This window comes from Myxine glutinosa, chromosome 9, assembly GCF_964187855.1.
Source record: "Myxine glutinosa chromosome 9, kmMyxGlut1.1, whole genome shotgun sequence".
Classification (NCBI taxonomy): Eukaryota; Metazoa; Chordata; class Myxini; order Myxiniformes; family Myxinidae; genus Myxine; species Myxine glutinosa.
In genome coordinates, this window is record NC_136269.1 from 68,482,180 (window position 1) to 68,507,247 (window position 25,068).

The window sequence follows — 25,068 nt, forward strand, 5'->3', positions numbered from 1 at the left end:
CATACATACATACATACATACATACATACATACATACATACATACATACATACATACACTGAAGGAGTACAGCAACGATAACAATAATTATTGTTATCAAAAATTTTCACATGTTTTACCACCTCATCAAGAATCACAGATAGACCTGTAATCGTTATGAAGTACGACATGCTGTCTTTTGATTAAACCTGTTGGGCAAAGCGACGGGTAGGCACACCAAGTGTATAATAAACAATACATTGTTTGTCAACTTTTAGGCATACAAGCATTAACCTCGCATTATATCAATACACCACGGAACAGGCATTAACCTCAAATTGTATTGATACAATGTGAGGTTAATGTCTGAAGTTGAATCCTCGAGGTTTCTCATTTACTTATGCCACCGAAGATTGACTGACATTTTTTTCACTCCTGTTGTCTGTTTGTCTGCCTGTCTGTCTCTGAACAGGATATCTCAAAAAGTTGTGGGAGGATTTTGATGAAATTTGGTGGACATTTAGAGCGACAAGGAAGAATGTGTTCCATTTTGGTGAAGATCTGAATCCGGATTCGATAATTTTTAAAGTTATTCTTCACCATTGAGTGATATGGCCAAAAACGATATGTAGCATAGCGTCTCAAAAAGTTGTGGACGTTTTCGGATGAAACTTGGTGGATATGTTCGGTAGGTGATAAGAACAAGCCGATACAATTTTGGTTAAGTCCGGATCCAGATCCAGCTCATCAGTGGGAAACAAAACGAAACTGTTCAGCCTGGCGGAGGTATGCGCTACGAGTGCCGTTCTAGTTTTCAACGCTATTGCATGCAGTGTAATTCGACCCACCCCTTTCAAATGCTCCTGCTTCATGTTCAATCCAATTTTATTTTCATCTCGAGGTGGAAGTGTGAATTTTTATTTTGAATGGGGAGCAGGGCATACACTCGAGAAACTTGACAAGCCACCATGATATATCGATGAAGCAGTCCTGTTGGAGAGGAGAGATGAAGATTGGTTTCTATCCTGCCTAGGAATGAACATGTACTCGATGTGCATCTTTATTATGTGATATAATTACTCAAATTTTACTCTGTTTGCATTTTTAATATGATACCAAAATTAATGAATAAAAAAATGACATTGTGATCTAAGCATTTTAGTTCCTGAAATGTTGTTGTTGTTGTTGTTGTTTTTTGCCATTTTAAAAACTTTAAATAATACTGTACTTCCAAACTTCAGCAGGGGCCGCAAAGGGGAGAAGAATGGCAAGGGTCTGCGCCATTTCTCTATGAAGGTGTGTGAGAAGGTGCAGCAGAAGGGCACGACGACGTACAATGAGGTGGCCGATGAGCTTGTTGCAGAGATCAGCAGCAATGCGAGTCGGCTTCCTGCGTCTGATGGGGTAAGTTGTCCCAAACTAGCAGACATGACAAGGTTTTGCAAATATTTTTGCGTACTAAAACAGTGGCGTTAATGTGCCATGAAAATCTTGTTATGCCTCCGCTCCTGAAGGTGGCCGGGGGCATTGTTTTCAGATTGTCCGTACGTCCGCACGGGTTAAACCTCATTTTTCTCAAAAATCACGTCCGATTGAGACAAAATTTTCAGGGTAAGAGTGACACCCATGCAGAATGTTTTTATGATAATTGTGACGTCGTAGGTCATGTGGTATGACGGGCATCTTGGATTAAACGCATATAATTGAAAATTGATTTCTCAGAAACCGTGGAATGGAAAAATTTGAAACTTGGCACTTTGTCAAGTACTCCCAATGGGGAACAAAAGCATGATAATTATGACCTCATAGGTGAAGTGGTATACCAGCCAAAAATGTTTTAATCGCATTCCTTATCCTAAAAATCTGTATTTGTATTGAAATATTAAATTTATGATGACATAGGTCACACGGTTTTAGTCCCTGGTGTTGGTCTAGCGGCTAGGGTGCCAGCTTAGGATCCAAGGATCCTGGGTTCGAATCCCGGTCTGAATTAACGCCGGGGGGGGGGGGGGTGGGGGGGGGGGTTGACTCAGCCTGTCATCCTTCCGAGGTCGGCAAATTGAGTACCTGTACACTGGTAATTCCCTGTTTATCGTAAAAAGGCGACAAACAGGGTTGGCGTCAGGAAGGGCACCCGGCCGTAAAACATTGCTTCAAAAAGGGGACCAAAAAACCAACAACAACCACGGTCCCCAAAAAGGCCAACCCCCGCTTTGCGGGGAAAAATGGCCTCTAAACGTTGGGGTTTTTTTTTTTTTTTTAATTATAGGTCACACGGTTTGGCAGCCGCATTGAATTTAACCTAAAACCCTAAAATAAAGTCTTCCAAACCACCAAATCGATTGACTTGAAACTTTACGTGTGTCATTGACTAGGCATGTCGATTAAAAGATGATCACAAAAACATCATTGGTCACATGGTGTGGCAGCCATATTGGATTGAAGGAAAATATTAAATAATTATATCTCTGAAACCGCTTACCCTACCGGTGCGAAATCTTCCAAATATCATCTAACACCATTGTTGCATATAGTTTGAAAATGATGATGTCGTAGGTCACGTGCTTTGGCAGCCATCTTGGATAGAAAAACAAACTTTATTCGATCAATACGAAACTTCACAAACGTGATCCCCTACCCATACATATGCAGAGTGCACATTTTTAAGGTCATATGTCACTTGGTGTAGCAGCCATATTAGCTTGAAAGCCGATATTTAAAAAAAAATCCCTTCTCTGAAACTGCTTCACCGATCGATGTGGAACCTGTCATGGCTGGTGAAACTGTAATGCTTGAAAACAGCTGAAGGGATTTAAATTAAACTTGTTAATTTTTATGACAGTGAAAGAGGAATCTACCCATTGTGGGACTATGGGGAGGCATATTGGCAACAGTCGCATTGCTCTAGTTTTTAGCTCTCCTGGAATGAAGTCAGTGGAGCTTATGTGATCGTGCGTCGTCGGTCCGTCAGTCGGTTCGTCAGTCCGTCCGTCCGTCCGTAAACACTTAACTTCTTCTCCGAAACCTCTGTTGGGATTGCGACCAAATTTGGCACAAATGATATTTGTTGTGTTGTGACTAAAGTGTGTTCATGGCATTTAAAAAAAATCAGGGTCTATCGGGGGTCAAAGTGGATCCAGGTTTGCCCCCACAAAATAGGTATTTGCTTTTTCCTCTGAAACTACACACACTATTTTGATGAAACTTCACCACGACCTTCACCACCGGTGATGTACCAAAGTTTGTTCATGGCATTAAAAAAATCTGCCCTTTTGGGGGTTTACGGTGGGGGTTGCCCCCCCAAAATCGGTGTTTGCTTTCTTTTCAGAAACTACACACAATTTTGATGAAACCTGACCACAACCTTCATCATCCGTGTTCTACCAATGTTTGGTCAAGGCATTGGAAAAATTGGGGTCTGAGGAGGTACACAGGGTGGGAGGGGGAGGGAGTGAGTTGCCCCCAAAATAGGTATTTTTTTGTTTGTTTAAAGTCTTATGATTATGTTAGTATGATTCTACATGCTGTGCTGTCTTCTATATAGCAAGCATTGAAATTGGTTTAAAATACCTTTATTCAGTGCAGTATACTGTTTGTTCTTCCAGGTGAGTGCCAGGGGTATTGCCTCTATGTTTAATTAATAGATCTTGAAGATTTTTGTTGTTGTTGTTGTTGTTGTTGTTGTTGTCCTTTCCATAGGTTTTTGTTTTGTTTCCTGTATTATTGCTGTGTATACAGGCCCTTGCCATGACCATTAATTTGTGTGTGAAGCTGTAAAATGCTGAAGCAGTAACTTTGCAAATGGCCACATCTGCTCACGAATGCACCCGGACAATGAATGCACTAACATACCCAATGAGATCTAAACCTTGTCAGTGATTAATATGGGTAATTAACCCAATTAGGACACCCAAATAAAATTATATTGGACTTAATTGGTTTCATTGAAGCATGACGCCTTGTGTTGGCTTAACGGTTAAGTTGGCTGGTTTGAGATCTTAGGGTACTGAGTTCAGCCCCTGTCACGTCGTTGAGTCAACATCAGATTGGTTGACTTAGCCTGTCATCCTTCCGATGTAGGTAAAATAAGTAAGTGGACTGGTAATAGAAGGCATTGCATCAGCGGCACAGCTGCACCCCCAGAAAATGATGTAACCAGCAGCCATAGGCTGCAGACAAACAGACATCAAATCATGGCAGGATGCAGATGACCATGCCCATTGCCCATCGGGGGTGCAGAAGAGGTCATTGTTTTGCATGGGGGAATGGTCTGAGATGGTGGTGAACAGCTGTCTTGAAGACTTGAGGGGAAGAGTGCGATTGAAAAGAATGTGGAAGTTGGTTTCCCAGGCAGAAAAGGAGGGGGAGGACGAGGGTGGGGGTGAAGAGCCCCTTGCAAAAGGGAACAAAACACGGAAAGAGCAGAAGATGCAAGACCAGAAAGGAGGCGGTATAAGACAGAGACCGCTGATGTGTCTGTGATTGGAATTGTCAGGATTGAAAGACATTCCAAGTGTTTCACCTGCTCGTAAAATGGGGTGACCTACATATATACAGTGCATTCAGAAAGTATTCAGACCCCTTCACTTTTTTCACATTTTGTTATGTTGCAGCCTTGTGCTGAAATCGTTTAAATTCTTTTTTTTTTCCCCTCATCAATCTGCACTCAATACCCCATAATGACAAAGAGAAAACAGGATTTTAGAAAGTTTTGCAAATTTATTAAAAAGAAAAAACTGAAATATCATATTGACAAAAGTATTCAGACCCTTTGCTATGACACTTGAAATTTAGCTGAGGTGCCTCCCATTTCTCTTGATAATCTTTGAGATGTTTCTCCACCTTGATTGGAGTCAACCTGTGGTAAATTCAATTGATTGGACATGATTTGGAAAGGCACACACCTGTCTATACAAGGTCTCACAGCTGACAATGCATATCAGAGCAACAACCAAGCCATGAGGTCGAAGGAACTGTCTGCAGAACTCAGAGACCGGATTGTGTCGAGGCACAGATTTGGGGAAGCCTACAAAAACATTCTGCTGCATTGAAGGTTCCCAAGAGCACAGTGGCCTCCATAATTCTTAAATGGAAGAAGTTTGGAACAATCAGGACTCTTCCTAGAGCTGGCCGCCCGGCCAAACTGAGCAATCGGGGGAGAAGGGCCTTGGTAAGAGAGGTGACAAAGAACCCCGATGGTCACTCTGGCTGAGCTCCAGAGATCCTGTGTGGAGATGGGAGAAACTTACAGAAGGATGACCATCACTGCAACACTCCACCGATCTGGGCTTTATGGCAGAGTGGCCAGACGGAAGCCAAGCAGTTCAATCCTGGTTTCCTCAGACCACAGAATCTTGTTTCTCACAGTCTGAGAGTCCTTTCGGTGCTTTTTTTGCAAACGCCAAGCGGGCTTTCATGTGTCTTTCACTGAGGAGAGGCTTCCGTCTGGCGTCAGGAGAGACATTTCAAGGGACATTTCACTGAAATGTGAGGAGAGACATTTCACAAGTACATTCTTGTATTGGTGGGGGTGAGTAAAAAGGTGAGATGCTAGAGTATTAAATGGTGGGTGGAAGAGGTGCACCATGGAGAAGAAAGCAACTTGCTGACTTTCCCAGTTATTTTTGTTGAAGCAACTTTGTCCTTTTCTTTGTCGTCTTTTTTTTTTTTTTTGAGGGTTAAAAAATCATTTTTGGTGCTTTGAAGATTCTTGCAAGGTGTCACTTGTCTGATTTTGATTGGACCATTCTCTTGTCGTTGGGTGTTAAGGTCAGCAATTCCTCTGTTGGCAACCTAAGTGCATCATTCTGTTAAAATGGTAATCGTTGGAAGAAATGAGATGTGAACACAAGACAATGCATTATTGAAACTAACAAGTGCATAGAAGTTTGGATACCTGTAGCAAGCTTGGTCAGAGTTTTATCTAAATCTTCATTTGATATGATGTAATGTTACTTCCATTATCTTCAGTTGTTTAATTCCCCTTATGGCACATAATGTATATATTTTTAATTCCGTTTCTTTTGATTCCAGCTCGTTTTTATTGACCAGTATTTAAGTTATTTTCCTGGCCTCCATCACACCATCCATCTTCTCTCTCTTCCTCTTTTTCCCCGAAGCCATATGATCAAAAGAACATCAGGCGACGAGTTTATGATGCACTTAATGTCCTCATGGCCATGAACATAATCTCCAAAGAAAAGAAGGAAATAAAGTGGATTGGCCTTCCCACCAACTCTGCTCAGGAATGCCAGAACTTGGAGGTGAATTAATATGATGTTTTACAGCTGCAAAGCATTGTGGTATAATCTTTGGATTTTTGTTTTTGATTCGATGAACATTGTCTGCATGTCAATAGCAGCTGTAATGGCTCTACCAAGTAAAGCTGAAATGATTGACAATTTTGTCTTTATTCTCTGCTTTCTTCCCACACAGTGCCTTCAGAAAGTATTCACACCCCTTGACTTTTTCACATTTTGTTGTAACAGCCTGAATTTAAATTGGATTAAACTTAAATTTTTTGTCACCGATCTGCACAAAATACACCATAATGACAAAGTGAAAAAAATGTTTTTAGAAAGTTTTACAAATTTATTGAAATTGAAACACAGAAATATCTAATTTAAATAAGTATCCCCCCCTGCCCCGGAGTCAATATTTTGGAGAAGTGTCTCTGGTAGCCATTACGGCTTTGAGTCTTGGGTATGTCTTTAGCAGATTTGCACATCTGGATTTGGGGAGGTTCTCACATTCTTCCTTGCAGATTTGCTCAATCAAGTTGGATGGTGAGTCGTGCTCTATTCATTGGTGAACAGCAATCTTCAAATCTTTGCACAGATTCTCAATGGGATTCAAGTCTGGGCTTTGGCTAGGCCAATGAAGGACTTTCACGTTCTTGTTCTGAAGCCATTCTAGTGATGCTTTGGCTCTGTTTGGTGATTATCCTGTTGGAATGTAAATCTTTGCCACAGTCTGAGGTATTTTGCACTCTGAAGCAGGTTCTCCCAATGATTTGCCTGTATTTGGCTCTATTCATTGTTCCCTCTAAACATACAAGTCTCCCTGCCACTGAAAAGCATCCCCGTAGCATGATGCTGCCACCACCATGCTTCATGGTAGGAATGGTGTTAGATGGGCGATGAGCTGTGCTCGGTTTCTGCCAGACGTAGCACGATGCATTCAGGCCAGAGTTCATTTTTTCATCTCATCAGTCCACAGAATCTCTTTCCTCATGAATCCTTCACATGCCCTTTTGCAAACTCCAGGCATGCTGTCGTATGCCTTTTTCTCAGGAGTGGCTTCTGTCTGGCCACTCTCTCATAAAGCCTAACACCTCCTTTGACTTTGTGGTGGAATTTCTGCTCTGCCTTGCACTGTCAACTGTCGGACCTTATATAGAAAGGTGTTTCTTTTTCAACTAGATGGTATTCATAGAATACTTACCCTGTGCAATCAACTTGGTGCGAGCCAACTTTTGTTTTTGAAGGTTTTTTTTTCTGCTTTGATCCAAGATGGCCGCCAGACTACATGAGCAATGACAAAATAAATTTATATTCTCCAATATATTTGTTGCGTAGATCACGCTCAATAAATTTCAAGCTGATCAGGCTAAGCGTTGTCCCTGTTGAATTATGACATAATTAAGGTAATAATCCCTGCAACTTAGTCCTCCCGCAATCCCTGGAAAATAACCCCACCCACTCCCCACTCCCCACTCCCCACTCCCCACTCCCCTACTCCCCTACTCCCCTACTCCCCTTTTACCTGTGTCTGTCAATGCATGATTATTCTTAAGTACTTACTCTTGTATTTCACCTTTTTTCATTAGAATTTATTGACAATAATTGTATTGTCAGGACAGATGGCAAAATGTTAGTTTATGTTGATTTAATTTAATTCTAATAATAATCGTATGAAATGGAATAAAATAAATCCTTGTCCAAATTTAAACTTGTGCTTTCACATGCATTTCTTTTTAACTGCTTGTCCTGTTCCATTATTGCAGAGAGAGCGCCAACGACGGCTTGAACGCATTAAGCAGAAGCAATCTCAGCTTCATGAGCTCATCCTGCAGGTGGGAATGTTTATAGGAAATCTTCAGATACTCCAACTTTCATTTGTGGCTTGATTTGTCACCCCATCTTTCACAGCATATTTCAAATTTGTTTGCTAAAGTTCTTCAATTACCTTTTACTTCATCTTATTTGGATAAAAGTGCAGAAAGACTTTGGAGGTTTAAAAAAATGATATCTTGTCTTCAGAAAGGTGGTTGCAATTCCTGTGATTTATTTTCATGGGATGTAAAATAACTTCTCATTTTAAAAAGATGGTGGTGAGTTTTATTGCCAAATGAAAACTTTTATTTTCCATGTTTGTCTTTTTCTTTCACCGTTTAAAACATTTTTCATCCTTGATCTTGTCCTCACAATTCAGTTTTCGAAATCGGCTTCAGTTTGCATTCAAATCTCAACCCAGTTAGAAACTCACCCACGTGTTTCACATGCAGGTTAATTAATCATTGTGTGCACTGCCATTGAAAGGACATTAGGCCAGGGACCCATCTTCCGGCACTGGTCCTTTGCGGATGTTAAATATCCCATGGCGCCTTTTGTGAAGAGTAGGCGAGGTATCACCGACACCCTGAATAGATTTCAAATTATTGCACTGACTGGCTGACTGCTGGTAAGGCAATCATAGTAGTGACTGCTGGGAGGGTAATGGCAACTCACCCAGCCTAACCATTGCCAATGAACTGCTTTGGCTGTAAAGAGTATGGTACATTGATGGGTGATGCTTGCATCCAGGGTTTTGAAATGTGCTTAGCTGTCTGTGCCCCTTTTTGCAGCAAATTGCCTTCAAAAATCTGGTGCAGCGGAACCGTGAAATGGAGGCGAATAGCCAGCAACCTCCTGCTCCCAATGCAGCCATTCACCTCCCATTTATAATTGTCAACACGAGCAAGCGCACCGTCATAGACTGCAGTATATCCAGTGACAAGTAAGGAAGGAGAAAATATAGCAGGTTATAATGTTTTTAGTTGAGAAAAGCATAATGTTTTTAGTTTTTTTCTGCTTTTTAATTTAATAAGACTTCCAAAAAATAATGTTCTTAACTGTTTGAGTGCTGAATCCTTCCAGTATGCAATATGAAAAAAAATAAAATTCAAACCAAACAGAATAAAACTTCTGTGTTTGGAAGGCAACCATAGGACCAAACGCTTAAATAGGAACAAACAATCGATTAATTGAACAATGATGTGGGCCACGATTGTGGCAAACAGCACCCAAGTAGTTAACTATCTTAATTTATTATTTTAAATATATATATTTTTGCTGTTAGTTTCATAATTATTAGGAACTCATAAAGATTTCTTTATTGTCAGGTCTGGTGGTTTAATGTCAAATAAAACGACGACTCCACAGGAAAAAGCTCAGTGTGTTGAATGATTCATCGAGACGAGATCCGAGACGCAAGTTCAGTGTAATTTCCTTACAAGGTATGAAAGGAATCCTCCATCGTGGACTAGTATCAGAGTTTGGTACAAGTGGTTTAAGGAGACTGGAAGTTGTCAAAAACAGAAAAGTACCGGTCGACCAAGCACAAGTGTAGCAGACGTTGAAGGAGTGCGTGAATCATTTCAACAATCCCAGAAAATCAATCTGACACGCATCCAGAGAACTAGGGCCACCAACCACCACTGTACACAGGATTTTGCATGAAAGACTAAAGCTTTATGCCTACAAGGTGCAGATTCTGCAGGAACTCAAACCAAATGATGGACCCAAACACAAAGCGAATAAATAATTAGCCTTGGAAATGCTCAGTCGCATAGAGGATGACGAAGATTACCTGAAAAGGGTCATGTTCACAGACGAAGCTTGCTTTCATGTATCTGGGAAGGTCAACTGGCACAATGTGAGGATCTGGGCCTCTGAAAACCCCATGTGGTCATTGAACATAGATGTGACAGTCCAAAGGTCAATGTGTGGTGTGCCTTTCTCATTGACCTCTCGGTGGGTCCGTCTTTCTTTGCAGAGGACACAATTTATATGAACATGTTGGAAGGATTCGCCTTCCCACAGATTGAAATCAGATCGTTTTTCAACAGGACTGCACTCCCCCTCAATGGGCCTTAGTCGTTCAAGCCATCCTGAATGAAAGAATTCCAGGTCGCTGGATTGGCCAAGACTGACCAGCTGCCTGACCTCCACTATCACCAGACATAACGCCCCCTTGATTTTTTTTTTTTTGAGGTTTGTCCAAGATGTCACCAAGGTGGCAAACCTGCATGATCTTCGTTCTTTGGTCACAGCTGCATGCACACTGATGGACACAAACAAGGCAAGAAATCGTGTACTGGCTTGATGTCCTGCGAACGACAGAGCTCACATTGAAGTGTATTGATGGTGTGCACAAAACTTTGAGTTTCTGTTTCATATAAACCGAAGGATGTCGTATTATTTGTGGTTCTAAATATATTAACAACCAAAGTTGTACGGGTCTATTTGGAACACCCTGTACATCCCTTTCCCCTCTTCAATGGTCCCAAATCCGACTCTGCTCTTGAGATGGCTGAATGCCTCAATTCTGAGCTTGCTCCCAAATCTTGTGTCCCAAACCCATCACTCTCTGTACACATCCTTCCCTGTCATACTCAACTGCTCCTGCTGCACTCCATGTCTTTTGCATCTGAAAAGGTTCTTTCAACCCTTGATGCTGAATCTGCTACTGGACTGGATGCCATCAGCTCACCTGTCCTAAAAACGTGCTCTGCTGCTCTTTCACATCCTCTGCTCTTTTTTTTCCCTCTATCATTTGCCCTTTCATCTTCATCTTCCATCTACTTGGAAATACACCAACATCACGACGCAACATAAAACAACAACAACAACAACAACATGCATTTTAAGGCCATTTTCCCTGCTAGAGCGGGGGTTAGCCTTGCGGTCCCCATGACAATCTTCTCCATTTTGCCCTATTTTCTGCATCTCTCCTTGTTAACCCCCTTGCCCGCATTTCTTCTTCCACCATCTTTAGCCAAGTCTTTCTCGGTCTTCCCGTCCTCTACTTCCTTCTACATTCATTTCCATCACTCTTCTCAACCAGTCACTTTCATCCTTCCTCAACACATGACCAAACCATCTCAACCTGTTCCTCTTCACAGCATCAATCACAGGCTCTATTCCCGTCATCTTTCGCAATTCATCATTTGTCTTCCTCTCTCTCAACGACACTCCGCACATCCACCAAACCATTCGCATTTCCACCCTTTCCAGCCTTCGTTGCTGCTCTACGTTCATTACCCATGTCTCGCTCCCATAAATCATAACACTTCTCACACATGCAGCATACACCTTTCCCTTCAGCTTCAACGACACCCCTCCTCATCAGCACGCCACTCAGTTCCCAAAACTTCTTCCATGCACATCTCACTCGAGCAACCGTTGCCGAGTCTGATCCACCTTCTCCATTCAGCATGTCTCCGAGATAGCAAAATCTTTTCACACCTTCCAGCTTCACGCCGTTTCCAAGATCCAACTCGACATTTCCTCCATCTGCAGCTCCCTCTGTGCACACCTTACATTTGAATGTAGCTGCCACACTGGTTAATGACCCTCTCAGGCCACTACATTTTTGATGAACCCACTCAGCGCACATTGTACATTGAATGGAGTTCACTCCGACACCCTTCCTGCACACAGCACATGGCAAACTTCCCAGTTCTTTCCACCTCACCACATGCTTTACCACTTGCCATCACCTTCAGACCTTTTGTCTCCATACATTCCTTCCACTTGTTCATCTTTTCCTTCAGTCCATCCATACTTTCCGCAATCAATACCAGATCATCTGCATACAACAACTCCCACGGTAAACTCTCCTTTACGTTCTGAGCCAGCACCTCCATCACAGCTACACATAGTAGTGGACTTAGTACCGACCCCTGATGCACTCCCACCTTCACCTCAAACTCACCACTGTTCCCGGCCTTCGTCCTTACAGCTGTGCGTGCTCTTTTGTACATTGCCATCACTACTCTGATCAACCATTCCTCCACTCCTAACTTCCTCAATGCCCATGTCAATACTTTGCGTGGAACCCTATCGAATGCTTTCTCCAGATCAACAAACCCAAAAAACAACTTCTTCCTCTTATCCATGTACTTCTCCTGCAACTGCCTCACAATGAAAAGCGCATCTGTCGTTCCTCTTCCTGGCATAAATCCAAACTGCATTTCGTCGATCTTCACTTTCTTCCTTATCCTCCTCTCCAACACCCTTTCCAATACCTTCATTCCATGCTCCAATAACTTTATCGCTCGGTTCGAGCCACACTCCAGGGGATCACCTTTCCCCTTGTATAGAGGGACGAGGGTACTCAGTTCCCAATCCACTGGAATGCGGCCTTCTTTCACCACCAGATTACAGATCTCTGTCATTCTCTTCACACCCCAACTTCCTGCTGCCTTCAACATATCTCCCACAACTCCCGTCGGCCCTCCCGCTTTTCCACTCTTCATTGCTTTTATCCCTGGTGTTGGGCTGGCGGCTAGGGTGCCGGCTTAGGATCCTAGGATCCTGGGTTCGAATCTCGGTCGATCGCCGAATTAATGCCAGGGGGGTTGACTCAGCCTGTCATCCTTCCGAGGTCGGCTAATTGAGTACCACTTCACTGGTAATTCCCTGTTTGTCGTTGAAGGCGGCAAAAAGGGTTGGCGTCAGGAAGGGCATCCGGCCGTAAAACATTGCTTCAAAAAGGGGACCAAAAAACAACAACTACCACGGTCCCCGAAAAGGCCAACCCCCGCTTTGCGGGGAAAAATGGCCTCTAAACGGTGGTTTTATTGCTTTTATCGCTTCCTCAACTTCCTTCTCAGTTATCTTCTCTGCCGGTCCTAAAACTGGGTTACTCTCTATGTTGCCATCCCATTCATTCTCTGTATTCAACAGCATTTCCATATATCTTTTCCATCTTCCTTTAATTCCATCTGGGTCGACAACGATTTGTCCCACTTCATCCTTCAAGCAACTCACCCCCATCACATCACACCTCTCTTTCGCTATCTGCTTTGCAATCCTGAATACTGCTTTCTGACCCTCTTCCGAATCCAAGCGTTCTCCGAACATTTTCCTACATGCCTCCTGCGCCTTTGCTACCTCTTTCTTTGCAGCCTTCATGGCTGCCTTATAACTTTCATGCTCTGCTGTTTCTGCTCCCGTACCCTTCGCCTTCTGCCACTCTTTGAACTTCTTCCTCTTCTCGTCAATCCTCTTTCCAACCTCAACATCCCACCACCATGTTTCCGAGTGCCTCGGTGGTCCTTTTGTCCATCCACATACCTCACCAACGGCTCCCAACAGACTAGCTTTCATTGACATCCAACCACTTTCAAGCTCAACCACATCATCCTCTACCCTACTCAGCCTCTCTTTTAATGCCTCCCTTACTGTCACCTCTTTCAACCTCCACACCTTCATTCTCGGTTGGTGCTTCACCCGCCGAGCTCTCCTCGCACCTTTCACCCTTATGTCGTAGACAACCAAGTGGTGCTGTGGAACAGCCTCCTCCCCCGGGATCACCTTTGTGTCCCGGAGGTGCCCCCTATCTCGCCGACGCACCATCACGTAGTCAACGGTTGTCGTCGACCCACCTGACGTGTATGTAACAAGCTTATTGTCCTCTTTCTGGAACTGAGTATTACAAATCAACAAATCAGCTCCATCAGCAAACTCCAAAATCCTTGTGAGAAGAATCCTTCCTTCGCAAACTCCAAAGAATCCTTCGCAAACTCCAAAAAAAAAATTTCGCTATGTGCTTTGCAATCCTGAATCCCGCTATCTGACCCTCTTCCGAATCCAAGCGTTCTCAGAACACTTTCCTACATGCCTCCTGCGCCTTTGCTACCTCTTTCTTTGCAGCCTTCTTGGCTGCCTTATAACTTTCATGCTCTGCTTTTTCTGCTCCTGTACCCTTCGCCTTCTGCCACTACACTACACTACATAAAAAGGTGCAAAAACTGATCCCCTCAATTACGTATTTATTGTCTTCCAATCATCAGCAAGGTCAAGTAATCCATCATCCCATTTGATATGGTATCCTTCCCTTTCTCCAATAACCTCATCTCAGATTACCAACTTGGTTTCAGACCAGGTCATTCCACCTTGGACATGCTGCTTCTACTCACCCAACAATAGGCGGATGCCCTCAATGTCAGAGATGAGATCAGAGCCGTCTCTCTGGACATATACTGTGCTTTTGATAGTTTGGCATCCCACCTTGCTCTCCAAACTCTCTGCTTATAGCGTCCAAGGCCAACTCCACACATGGCTTACTGACTTAGTTTACTCTTGTAGCCAATGTGTGGTTCTCAACGGAATACTTTTATATCCTCTCCCTATCAAGGATGGAGTGCCCCTTAGGCGGAAGCTCTGGGTCTAGTCCTATTCATGATCTTCATTAATGATCTCTCTGACTCTGGAAAATTCTCTTTATCTATTTGCTGATGACTCTACCGTCTGTTGTGATATCCCTCATCCTTCAGACAGGAAGAGGCTGTGACAGCTGGAGCCTCTTCCCTCTCTTCAGACCTTGAAAAAAATCACTTGCTGGTCAAACACTTGGAATATCTGACACTTTCATTTCTGACAAATCTCACACTCTTACTATCTCTCTCTCCATAAGTACCATCTGGCAAACCCTCCTGTCTACTTTCTTCACAATTCTCTTGAGGAAGTTCAGTCATTCAAACTCCTGGATCTCGCTATCAGCCATGCTCTTTATTTGGGCAAACCACATTTCATAGTTTGCCTCCAAAGCTAGCAGCCACTAGGCATTCTTCGTTGCACAAAGTCCTTCCTTGGCACACCTGAACTCATCCACCTGCAAGGCCTTCATCTGCAGCTTGATCGAGTACTGCTCTTCCCTCAGGGCTGGCTCCCATGCCTCGCATCTTGCTGAGCTTGACGCTATGGAAACCAAGGCCTTTAAGATTATTGGAATCTCTCGTGAGGAAGCAGAGTCTATGGGCGACAGGTCGGTGGTTCCTCCATCTTCTACCACCTCCTTTCTGGGCTTGCAGTGCTTTGCCCACCCTCCCCCCCATGTTTCTGCAGGGTTCACACAGTCCACCATCAACCCTCTTCTGTTGAACCTATCTATATCCAGGATCACTGCTCACCACAACTGATTTGGTCCTCTTCTTTTTGCTGTGGAATCAACTTGCTGTGTTTTGCTGTGGAAGCTGTGGAATCAACTTGCTGTGTTTTGCTGTGGAAGCTGTGGAATCTTTTTGCTGTGGAATCAACTTCCACATCCTCTTCAATCTCGTTCCTCCCTCCAGGTCTTTAAGACGACTGTTCACCACCATCTGAGATCGTCCCCAATCCAAAACCAGGATCTTTTCTAGCCTCGTTAACCCCACCCAAATGCCGTCTCCTTCCAAATTTCTGGTTTCCCACCTTGGGGGGTTTTTTCGGTATTCAACTTGTCCACCACATGTTTTGCGTACAGTTTTTTTTTTTTGTCTGTTACGTCCTGATCCATTCAGTGTACTAGCTCTTCCATGAGCCTCAACTACAAAAAAAAAAAAAAACTGAGAAAGGTGAGGGAGTGCCGGTAAACCCAATTGTTTGCATGTTCTGATGACTCCAAGAGCTACCACCAGCCATATTGGTGCGAAAGGTCACCAATGCTGGAAGAGTCAAGGAATAGTCACCAGGCTATTTACCTTTTGCAGTTTTTATCCCGTACATGCGAAGCGAAGAGCGGGGTTAAACAATTGGTTCATGTCCGTCCGTCTTTCTGTCCACAAACATCAGTTTATGATTGAGGAACAACTTGATTTAAATTGGTTATGTTTTCAACATAAATCAGAAAACAAACCTGCCGTTTAACAGTACTTTGTCTCTGAATTTGTCCCGATTGCAAATGTGCATAGTGAGATAATTTTGTTTACTCTTTCTGCATTCTTGGCAGTCAAACAACATTGAAAATCAATCCGAACAGAAAAGTTACTGTTGTAAGGACGCTATAAAGGACACAAATAACGGCACGATGAACTAATGTAATGTGATAAATATGGTGGTGTATAAAAGCCACTGCGGCAACGCGATACATTTCTGGAATTAATTTTTTATACGACCTTTAAATCTTTATTTTATTGAAATTTAATTATACACATTAACACTGTAGAGAGCGCACTGTCTTCCAAGAACCTCTAGTTTGCAGTACACCTCAATCCTGCTATTCACGGGGGATACGTTCCTAGAAAGTGCTGCGAATTGTGAAACCACGGAATGGCGGGGCATCGTTTCAATGGAAAAGGGGGGGATTGGTTCCCGAATCGCTAATGTCGAAAATCTGTCAATGCATGCCGTGCCATTGTTTCAATGGGGAAAAGGAAGACATCTAATTGTATTAAAAGATACTGTGGAGTGTTTTCATTCTTTACAGTAACTCGCAGTGATTGTGTTTTGCAGCTGGTGGAATATCCCGCGAAGCTATTCACAGTGCGAATGGTGGGATATCCCACAAAGCTATTCACAGTGTAAATGGTGGGATATCCCGTGAAGCAAAGTTTACCGTCTGTGGGATATCCTGCGAAGCATGCCGTGAAACATTGTGTGTGAACAGCGGGATATCACGTGAAGCTATTCACGGTGTGAATGGCGGGATATCCCGTGAAAACGCGAAGCACAGTGCTGCGAATGTAGAAGCAGGTCATGATCGTGACTCGTGGGGAAAAAAAAACTAAAAAAAACTTTGCACCCGCGATTACATGGGGCCATGAAGAGAGAAGCAGGTCGCAATTTATCAACCGCAAATAACAGAACAGCGAATAGCGGGGTCAGACTCTACTTGGAGATGTTAAATAAGGGTGGTGTATAAGACTGCTTTGATAGCACTAAACTTTCGGAATATATTTTTAAACAAACTTTTATTTTTTTCTTTCAATCATTTCAATCAAATTTTTGTTCAAATCATTTCAAACTCAATCTTTCAATCATTTTCAAAATCATTATTTTATTTCAATTGAGGTATAGACTTGAACACTGCATGGGGTAACGTGTTCTATTGGCTTTCTAAAAAAAAAAAACTTTTATATTTTTTATTTTTCGATTACTTATTAAAACCTCTGCCTACTGGCATTCTTCAATTTGAATGTTCTCACAATAATCTCCAGCCCTTAATATGCATAATCTTGCAAGTGGTGTATCAAAATAACCATTGTAGAGCAACTTATAACATTTATTGTGTGTAAGCCTGACATGTCCCACTTCATTTCCTGACCTGGCTTTTCTATGATATTCCTTTTAATGTCTAAAAGGACGATTGAATGAAAATCTTTGAATTGAATTGAATGGGAAAAAAAAAAACCATAGCAGAAAAAAACGTACCTTCCGTATCCATGAGTATTGGTCTGCAGTCTCACTTGTGTGTTTTAACCCAACTTGCTCTACTCCCACCCGACCAGGTTTGAATACGTGTTTAACTTCGATAATACGTTTGAAATCCATGACGACATTGAAGTGCTCAAGCGCATGGGCATGACCTATGGCCTTGAGGTGGGCACCTGCAGTGAGGAAAACCTTGGAAAGGCCCAGGCTCTACTCCCACCTGCCCTTAAGCCTTTTCTGCGTGGTGCGTACACATTGTTTGGTGAAATCCAAACTTGGTGCATACCGATTGGATGATATTTCAAATTTGGGTTTTAAAGATGTGGGAATTTTTTTTTTCTTCACATTCTCGTATGTGCAATTACCTGCTTTTTACAATTTACTATTTTAATATCCTCATGAGCACAGTTATCTGCTTTCTTGCTCTTCCATGAGACGTATTCATATAAAAAGGGAAAGAGTAAATAAAAGTAATTCTGCTTTCATTGATGAAGTTATTTTCGTTTTGATTTGAAATGCTGTCATCCTTGCACAGTGTTGTTGCTGGGCTCAAAGCGAGTGATTATTTTGCCAGTCATTCCACACAGTTAATGACTGCCCATCAGTAGTTTGAAGTCTTGTAAATCGTGTACACTCGTGTATATACACACTCTCGTTTGAGCTGTCTAGCCTGGTACGTTGTCCCCTCCCTCCTCTTTCCCCCTACTCCCCCCGCCGCCCCAAACACCTTGCTGTCCTAATGCTCTGGTACGCTGTGTGCAGAGATGGCGCAAAGCCAGGCACAGGTGGGGCTTGCACCATCTGGAACTGCAGAGCAGCAAACACCCAGTGGGTAAGTGCTGAATTTCCATTGTGCTCGACTTAAAAAAAATAATTAATCGAGAGTTTTGCGCCTGTTCGTTGTTACCTTAGATCTCCATCAGTGTTTGCATGAAGCGTTGGACGTGTTTTATACTCTAATGGATGATTCTGTTTGTCCACCTGATGTGCAAGAAAATTAATACTTAAAAATATATATGTTTTGCATCTTGTTTTCAGGAATTGTAGATGTCGCTTGTTAACGGTAATGTGGCATCATTTTACTCTTGTCGTATTGAAGTAATAATGGCAGCTTGGTGTTTGCAGGCCTCTGGATGCTGAGGTGGAGAGTGCTGTTGGGAATGTATTGCCAAGTGGGGCAAGGGAAGGGCGGGATGAGACGCCTTACTCATTCATAGGCGACGATGACGATGAGGACGACGATGAGGAAAGTGATGTTGATGAAGATTCTTCAGACTAAAGCACCATGTACAGAGTCGAGTGACAACTTTTTTGTTGGATGTCGAGAGATGACGTGGTTGTGGTGTTTCACACACGCTCTCAATCTTTGGCATTAGGCTTTTGATATTGCCTTTGATTTGGCTGATGATTTGTTTACGTCAATTGAATCTTCTTCCTCTTTTGTAAATAATCTTTGTGTGATGTCTTGGTTAAACCCATTTGGTTTAAATATTTTAATCCAAAGCAGCATTTTGACAAATTGGAATGTTTATTGGGGGCTGCCATTACCCAACACTGTCTTCTGCCAACCCCCTGCGCCCCCCAACCCACAACACCACTTCATAATCTCCTTTTTCTCTGCGCTTGAGTTCAACTCTTTTGTTTCCGTCTTTTATCTTGCATTTTTTAACCATAATAAATTCTGCCTCTGTTTCGAGTATCATAGTGGCGAGATAGTTTGGCAGTGGGAATGTAAGTGAGAATGGGATGGTGTTTTTGTTAAATACGTCTGCAGGCATCAGGGAAAAAAATTTTCTCACGGTGTTTTAAGCGCACCCATGCCTTGGGGGTTTGGATGAGGGGAGGAGAGATCAATAATGCTTCGTTATTATTATTATTATTATTATTATTTTTGTGATTAATCCTTGAGAAAATAACTATTTCGGTGCTCAATAAGCCACCTAGCTCGTGTTGCCCATGTACCACATTTGATCTAATAAGCCTTCAGTGATCAACTTCAGTAATATATTGGCAAATAAATCGAATTTGTGCTCGCTATTTATTTTGATGTTGGTTACTTCCTATGTGCTCACATATTCAAGTTTTTTATGGTTGTGACTGCCTTATCGGGGTGGTGGTTGAAATGATTGGCTGCACCGCAACCCTGAGGAAACTAAGTAGATTGGGGGTGTTGTCCGCAATGCCATCGTGCTCTTCCCACAACGGAACCATGCAAATAATTTTTTAACCAGCAATTGTTTGGTAATGCCTCGTTCATCACATGAAAATTCACGTTTTCCCCGACAATATTAGCATAATTATCACATCTGGACCTTTGTGGAAATGCAGGTGTTTCTGCCTGTCATTTACAGGTGTGATTTATTATTATTATTTTTTGATTTTGATATTGAGAGGTGGCCTTAAATCAGACCTTTTTGAAAATCTGAACTAATTTTGCAGACTTTCCCCCATTTCCCCCTTTACCCACCTCACACCATACAACCCCCACCCCATACCTTCTTCCTTTAAACTCTAAGGCAACCTCTGCTGCTGTAACTTAAAATACCTCTGCTTGTTGCGTCCATGTATTAAAATGACTTTAACATTTTCTATTTATATATATTATCTATGTATACTTTTTCTTTTTTTTGGGCTGGATACTCGGTTAACTTAAACACATGGTATACATAGATATGTTGGTGCATTGCTACTGCCAGCATCTCTGTGATGCATAAGACTTATGCAATCGTTGTGACTTCCCAACCAAATGACTTCCCAATTTTCTGGGTATTCCTATTCTGAAATCTGTCATTTATTTGTCAAGTCTAAGGAAAGGGGGTTTTTTTTTTTGGTTTTTTTTGAAATACAACGTTTGTGAAATGCCAGAAGGTGCTTGCATTTTGCTATTCTGGTTACTGCACACTGTCGTTTCTAATTTTTGGTGGTCTAAGTATCTATTTTCACCCAAACACCTGGTAAAACATTGCAAAGCCATTTTGGTGTTCTTGATTTTGGAGAGACTGGATCGAGCAAGGGAACTGGTGTGAAAAATTAGGCTTTGCTGGATTACTGGTGCTGTTGAAGACCTCCCTTTGGCAGCTTCCTGCCTCTTGTTGCACCATCAGCTGTCCCTGTTGTTGAAGTCCTGTCATTTGCATAATGCTCGTGGCACTATATTACCATTTTTGAGTTCAAGTTTTTTAATCACCTCTGTTGTTTCTTGTTTGAACTTCATGGACATTCTAGTGAAATTGACTGCATCAGCAGCAGGTGCTTTGCCAATCGAGATGTCATTGATTATCGATTTATTCATGGTGAACAAGCCTCGCATACCTTGTTTCCATGCACCACTCAAGCCAGTTTGGAAATCGTGCTGGCCACGATACTGCATTTCCCTGTAATGTAGCCATCTTTGTTTTAACCGTAAAAGCAACCTCACCCGCATTTTATACTTGCCCTTTATCAAAGCGAGCGGTGAGTGCTGGCCAATCAGATGATGAGTAGTTGTGTTGGTTTTGTCAGACCAAAAGGAAAGGCACCATTGTTTTGCTTGTGATAATCCTGCTTTTAAATAGGCATCAAAGAAAGAAAAATCAATTAGTTGGCAGAAGAGATTAGATGCTTCAGGGGATTAAAGGTGAGAATTTAGTTTATTTCTAGGTGACAATACAGATATTTAAGGCCTGAGATTTTGCGTATATGCAGCATTTTTCTCATGCATAGCAGCCCACCTCAGACCACAGATTCAACTCGTGACACCAGGTGGTCTACTACAGTCTATCAAGGCTTGCTGATAAAGAACTACTTGCATCGATCATAAACGTACCTTGGAAACGTGAGTTTTTAACTCTGCTTGGATACAGCATCATATGGGCTCTTAAACCCCGGTTGAGCGGTGCATGGAAACGAAGGAAAGGGATACCTGTGTTGATGTTACTGCTGTAAAGAGGTGTCCTTTGTGTGATTGGTTTCAAATTGTACTGAAATTGCACTTGCATTCTTTTCTCCATTTTATACACAACCTTTTTTCTGGGTTGCTGCCGAGCTTCGAAGATCTGCGATCCTGGTGACATGTTCACAGTTTGGGAATCTTGGTTGTTGGTTTCCTTGGTGTCAGTGTGATGTTTATGGCTTTTTAATTTGCTTGTTTATTCCAAAACCTCAGCATCTGCTAGTTGTCCATGCAGCTCCATTTTAAGTTGTTTGTGTGTTTAAAAAAAAAAGTGATGTGTTTTGTGCTCTTAAATGCTTGTACTTTTCATTCTAATGGCATATTCCTGCCTGGTAGGTAGTACTGAGCCTCCATGCTGCCTTCTGCTGCATTAAATTGTTTGACTTGGCTCTGGAGGCGTGATATATATTTTTATATTATTTACCTTTTCATGGCCCCTTGTTCATTTAATTATCTTTGGTTTAAGTGAATTGCCTTTGCTTGGAATTTGTACCAGTTTCTAACACAATGTACATTTGAAATAAAGCGCAACATTTTCATAGCCCTTGTATTTTTGCCTTTAATATATATATATATATATATATATATATATATATATATATATATATATATGAATGAATGAATGAATGATCGTTTTGGGGGGGGGGGGGGGGGGATTAATCCCCTTGTCTTTTTATCTGGCCGACCCGAGTCCTTAGAAGTTATGACGTCACTTCTGGACGACGTTAACTAGGGTTGTAAGCCGTCGTCTTATTACCTACTTATTAACGCCGCCCAATAAGCAAGGAAATAACTCCCACCCGAGCCGCAGCGTTAGTGGATACGCCGAGCGAAGCGAGCCGCGACTCGGGCCGTTAACAATGACTCTAAACCCGATTCTAGCGGTTTCAATCGTGCCACGTTTACCCAATGGAAGAAGGGACGGATGCGATCGGACAGAGGAAACCAGAGTATAGGAAGAACAAAGATGGGGTTATTAACAAATATACAAGAGAAGAGGAAACGAAAGGGATGTAGAAGAGGAAGAAGAAGAAGCAGCACACAGGGCAGTCTTATAACAGTCTTATTCTTATACCCCAGACAAACACACACTCACACGGGGATTGTAGCTGGTAGAGGGTCCGGTGATGGGGTCCAGGCTCCAGTCGACTCCGGTCCAGCGGGCGAAACCCGGCAAGCCGCCCCGCGCGTAGTTGGATGCGAGCGGACCTTATATATAAGCGGGGGGGGGGGGGCTGGTGTCCCGCAGTGTACGTAATAAATGCATGCGAGTGACAAACGCACCCTCTCCAAGGTTCTCTTAAACAAGCGCGCCCTTCTTTTGTATAACGCGAGCAAAGATCGCTCCGCGCGCCAAAAAGCCATGCCCGCCAGCGATGTTACCTCAGCCCTGGCTGGCTGGTGAGGGCTTACCGGCCACGCCTTTGATGACTGGATGACGTGGCCACACCTTCTTCTTGCCGTTCCACCCCCTTTCTCGGGCCTAACCGCGTGTCTTATGGCGGCGTTTGAGCGAGCTATGAGGCACCGACTGTAGGGGCGCGTAATGGCGTCGCTTGGAGAGGGAGGTCGCAAAATGAACGGAATTGGGACCTACTCTTATTTGATCGACGCAACTCAGATTCAACTATTGGAAACACGGCCTTATCTAAAACACATAGTAATGAAATAACTGAGTTCCTATGGTGGCCTACGTGTTGCTTGTGGACTAAAGAGGGGTGCTAGCTTCAACCTTTTAATGATGTATATAAACTCTTGTAAATATCTCAAGTGTGGGTTCTAAAACCGCAACAATATATATACATATATACACACACACACACACACACACACACACACACACACACACACACACACACACACACACACACACACACACACACACACACACACACACACACACACACACACACACACACACACACATATATATATATACATATATATATATATATATATATATATATATATATATACATATATATGTATAGTAACGGATTTGGGAAACCGTTCACTTTGTGTAATTTATTGTAAATATACCCCATTTGTGTAATGTAATGATTCGTGTAAATACCTCCATTCGTTGTAAGATCAAAGGTCGTCCCCTAGTTAGTCCATCGCACCACGTAGCAAATCATAGGACGTCTCCATAGTTATATCGTTATTCTGTGTTTCAGTTAAGGCCATGTGTCCAATAGTCGATCTTACGTTGCACCAAATCAAATAAGATAGAGCCCCTTTTCCATAGCGTTTGCCTCCATTACCAACTGCATTCGCCTACATCTCCAACAGCATTCACCGCCATTGTCCATGTGCTCCAACTCTGAGAAGAAGGGCGTGGCCCGCCCATCATCATCAAGAGGTGGAGCCAAGAAGTCCTTACGACCAACCAGGAATCGGTGGGCATGGCTTGGTAGGGCGTGGCTATATAACCCGTCACGGGAAGCCCCCACCGCCAGATGAGCGAGGGGGCCAGATGAGAGAGAGTTCTGAGGAGTCCTGTGGAGAGGTGAGCTGGAGTTTTGAGGGAGGTGCTTGCGCAAGTGGCGGTTCTGTTGAGAGAGATTCGGAGACGCATGAGAAAGAGAGCGCAGGCGGCGGAGGACGCCTGAGAGAGCTGCCGGTGTGAAGCCGCATACGTCGAGCTGCCGCCCTGCTCGCTTCCAGCCCAGAGCGGACCTGTTTGCTGTGCCCTGCCAAACCTTCCAGCCCTGTGGTCCCACCTTCTCATCCCTCCAGTCATTCCTGCCTACAATTCCCCATTCGTGAGTCTGCCGTCGTCTGTCCTTTGTGTTGTCTGGGATATAAGTAAGCCTGTATAAGCTAAGGATTGCCCTGTGTATCTGCTTCTTCCTCTTCCCTGTAAATTACTTCGTTCTTCTTTTCTTCTTTGGGTTTTGTGTAAATAATAATAAATATCTGTTTTCCCTTTACTTTGGTTTTCATTCACATCCGATCGCTTTCGTGATTTCTTAATTGAGTACCTGTGGCACGATTTTTGGCCAACCGCTTCGCAATCGGGTTAGTCATTGCTAACGGCCCGTGCCGCAGTTCGCTCGCTCGGCGCAATCAATCAATTACGCTGCGGCACGGGCGGGGGTATTTCCTCGCTGACGGCCGGTGGTAAAACTTAGGTATTAAGACTAATTGGGCTTACGACCCTACGTACCATCGGCCATCAGTGACGTCATACTTCTAGGACCGGCGGAGGCGGCCAGCTTGACAGGACAAGGGGATTAACCCCCCCCCCTTGCTGCTAACGGGAGTGCCGTCCCCCGGATTCCGTAACTATATATATACACACATACACATACACATACGCGCACACATACACGCACGCGCACACATACACGCACGCGCACACATACACGCACGCGCACACATACACGCACGCGCACACATACACGCACGCGCACACATACATGCACGCGCACATATACACACACACACACGCACACACACACACACACATGTTTATATATATATATATTGTTACGGTTCTCCGCCGCCCTTCTTCCCCTCACCAAGGGGGGATTAATCCCCTTGTTCTTTCTGGGCTTGACGGAACCGAGACTTGAAACGTCCCTTCCGGGCAAACGCAAAGTGGGGTTTCGGGACCAACCCTCGCTCGTACCTAATTCCCTGCGCCGCCACGGAAGTGAGGAAGCAAGCCTCGCACGAGCCACGTGTGGTTTGGGTACGCCAAGCGGATTGAGTACCACGTGGTCCGTGCAGTTTAGTAGTGGACCCCGATTCGAGCGG

At 43.3% G+C, this 25,068-nt stretch overlaps 1 protein-coding gene across 1 annotated transcript; it reads left to right on the forward strand.

Annotated features, from left to right (window-relative positions):
- Window positions 1-1,200: 1,200 nt before the first annotated feature.
- Window positions 1,201-21,847, forward strand: LOC137435339 (transcription factor Dp-1). The gene is made up of 7 exons (XM_078784421.1): window positions 1,201-1,383; window positions 6,099-6,242; window positions 7,985-8,053; window positions 8,825-8,976; window positions 17,453-17,619; window positions 18,138-18,207; window positions 18,501-21,847. The coding sequence occupies exons 1-7, from the start codon at window positions 1,270-1,272 to the stop codon at window positions 18,652-18,654; spliced, it is 870 nt and encodes a 289-aa protein (XP_078640547.1). The 5' UTR covers window positions 1,201-1,269; the 3' UTR covers window positions 18,655-21,847.
- The last annotated feature ends 3,221 nt before the right edge of the window (window positions 21,848-25,068 follow it).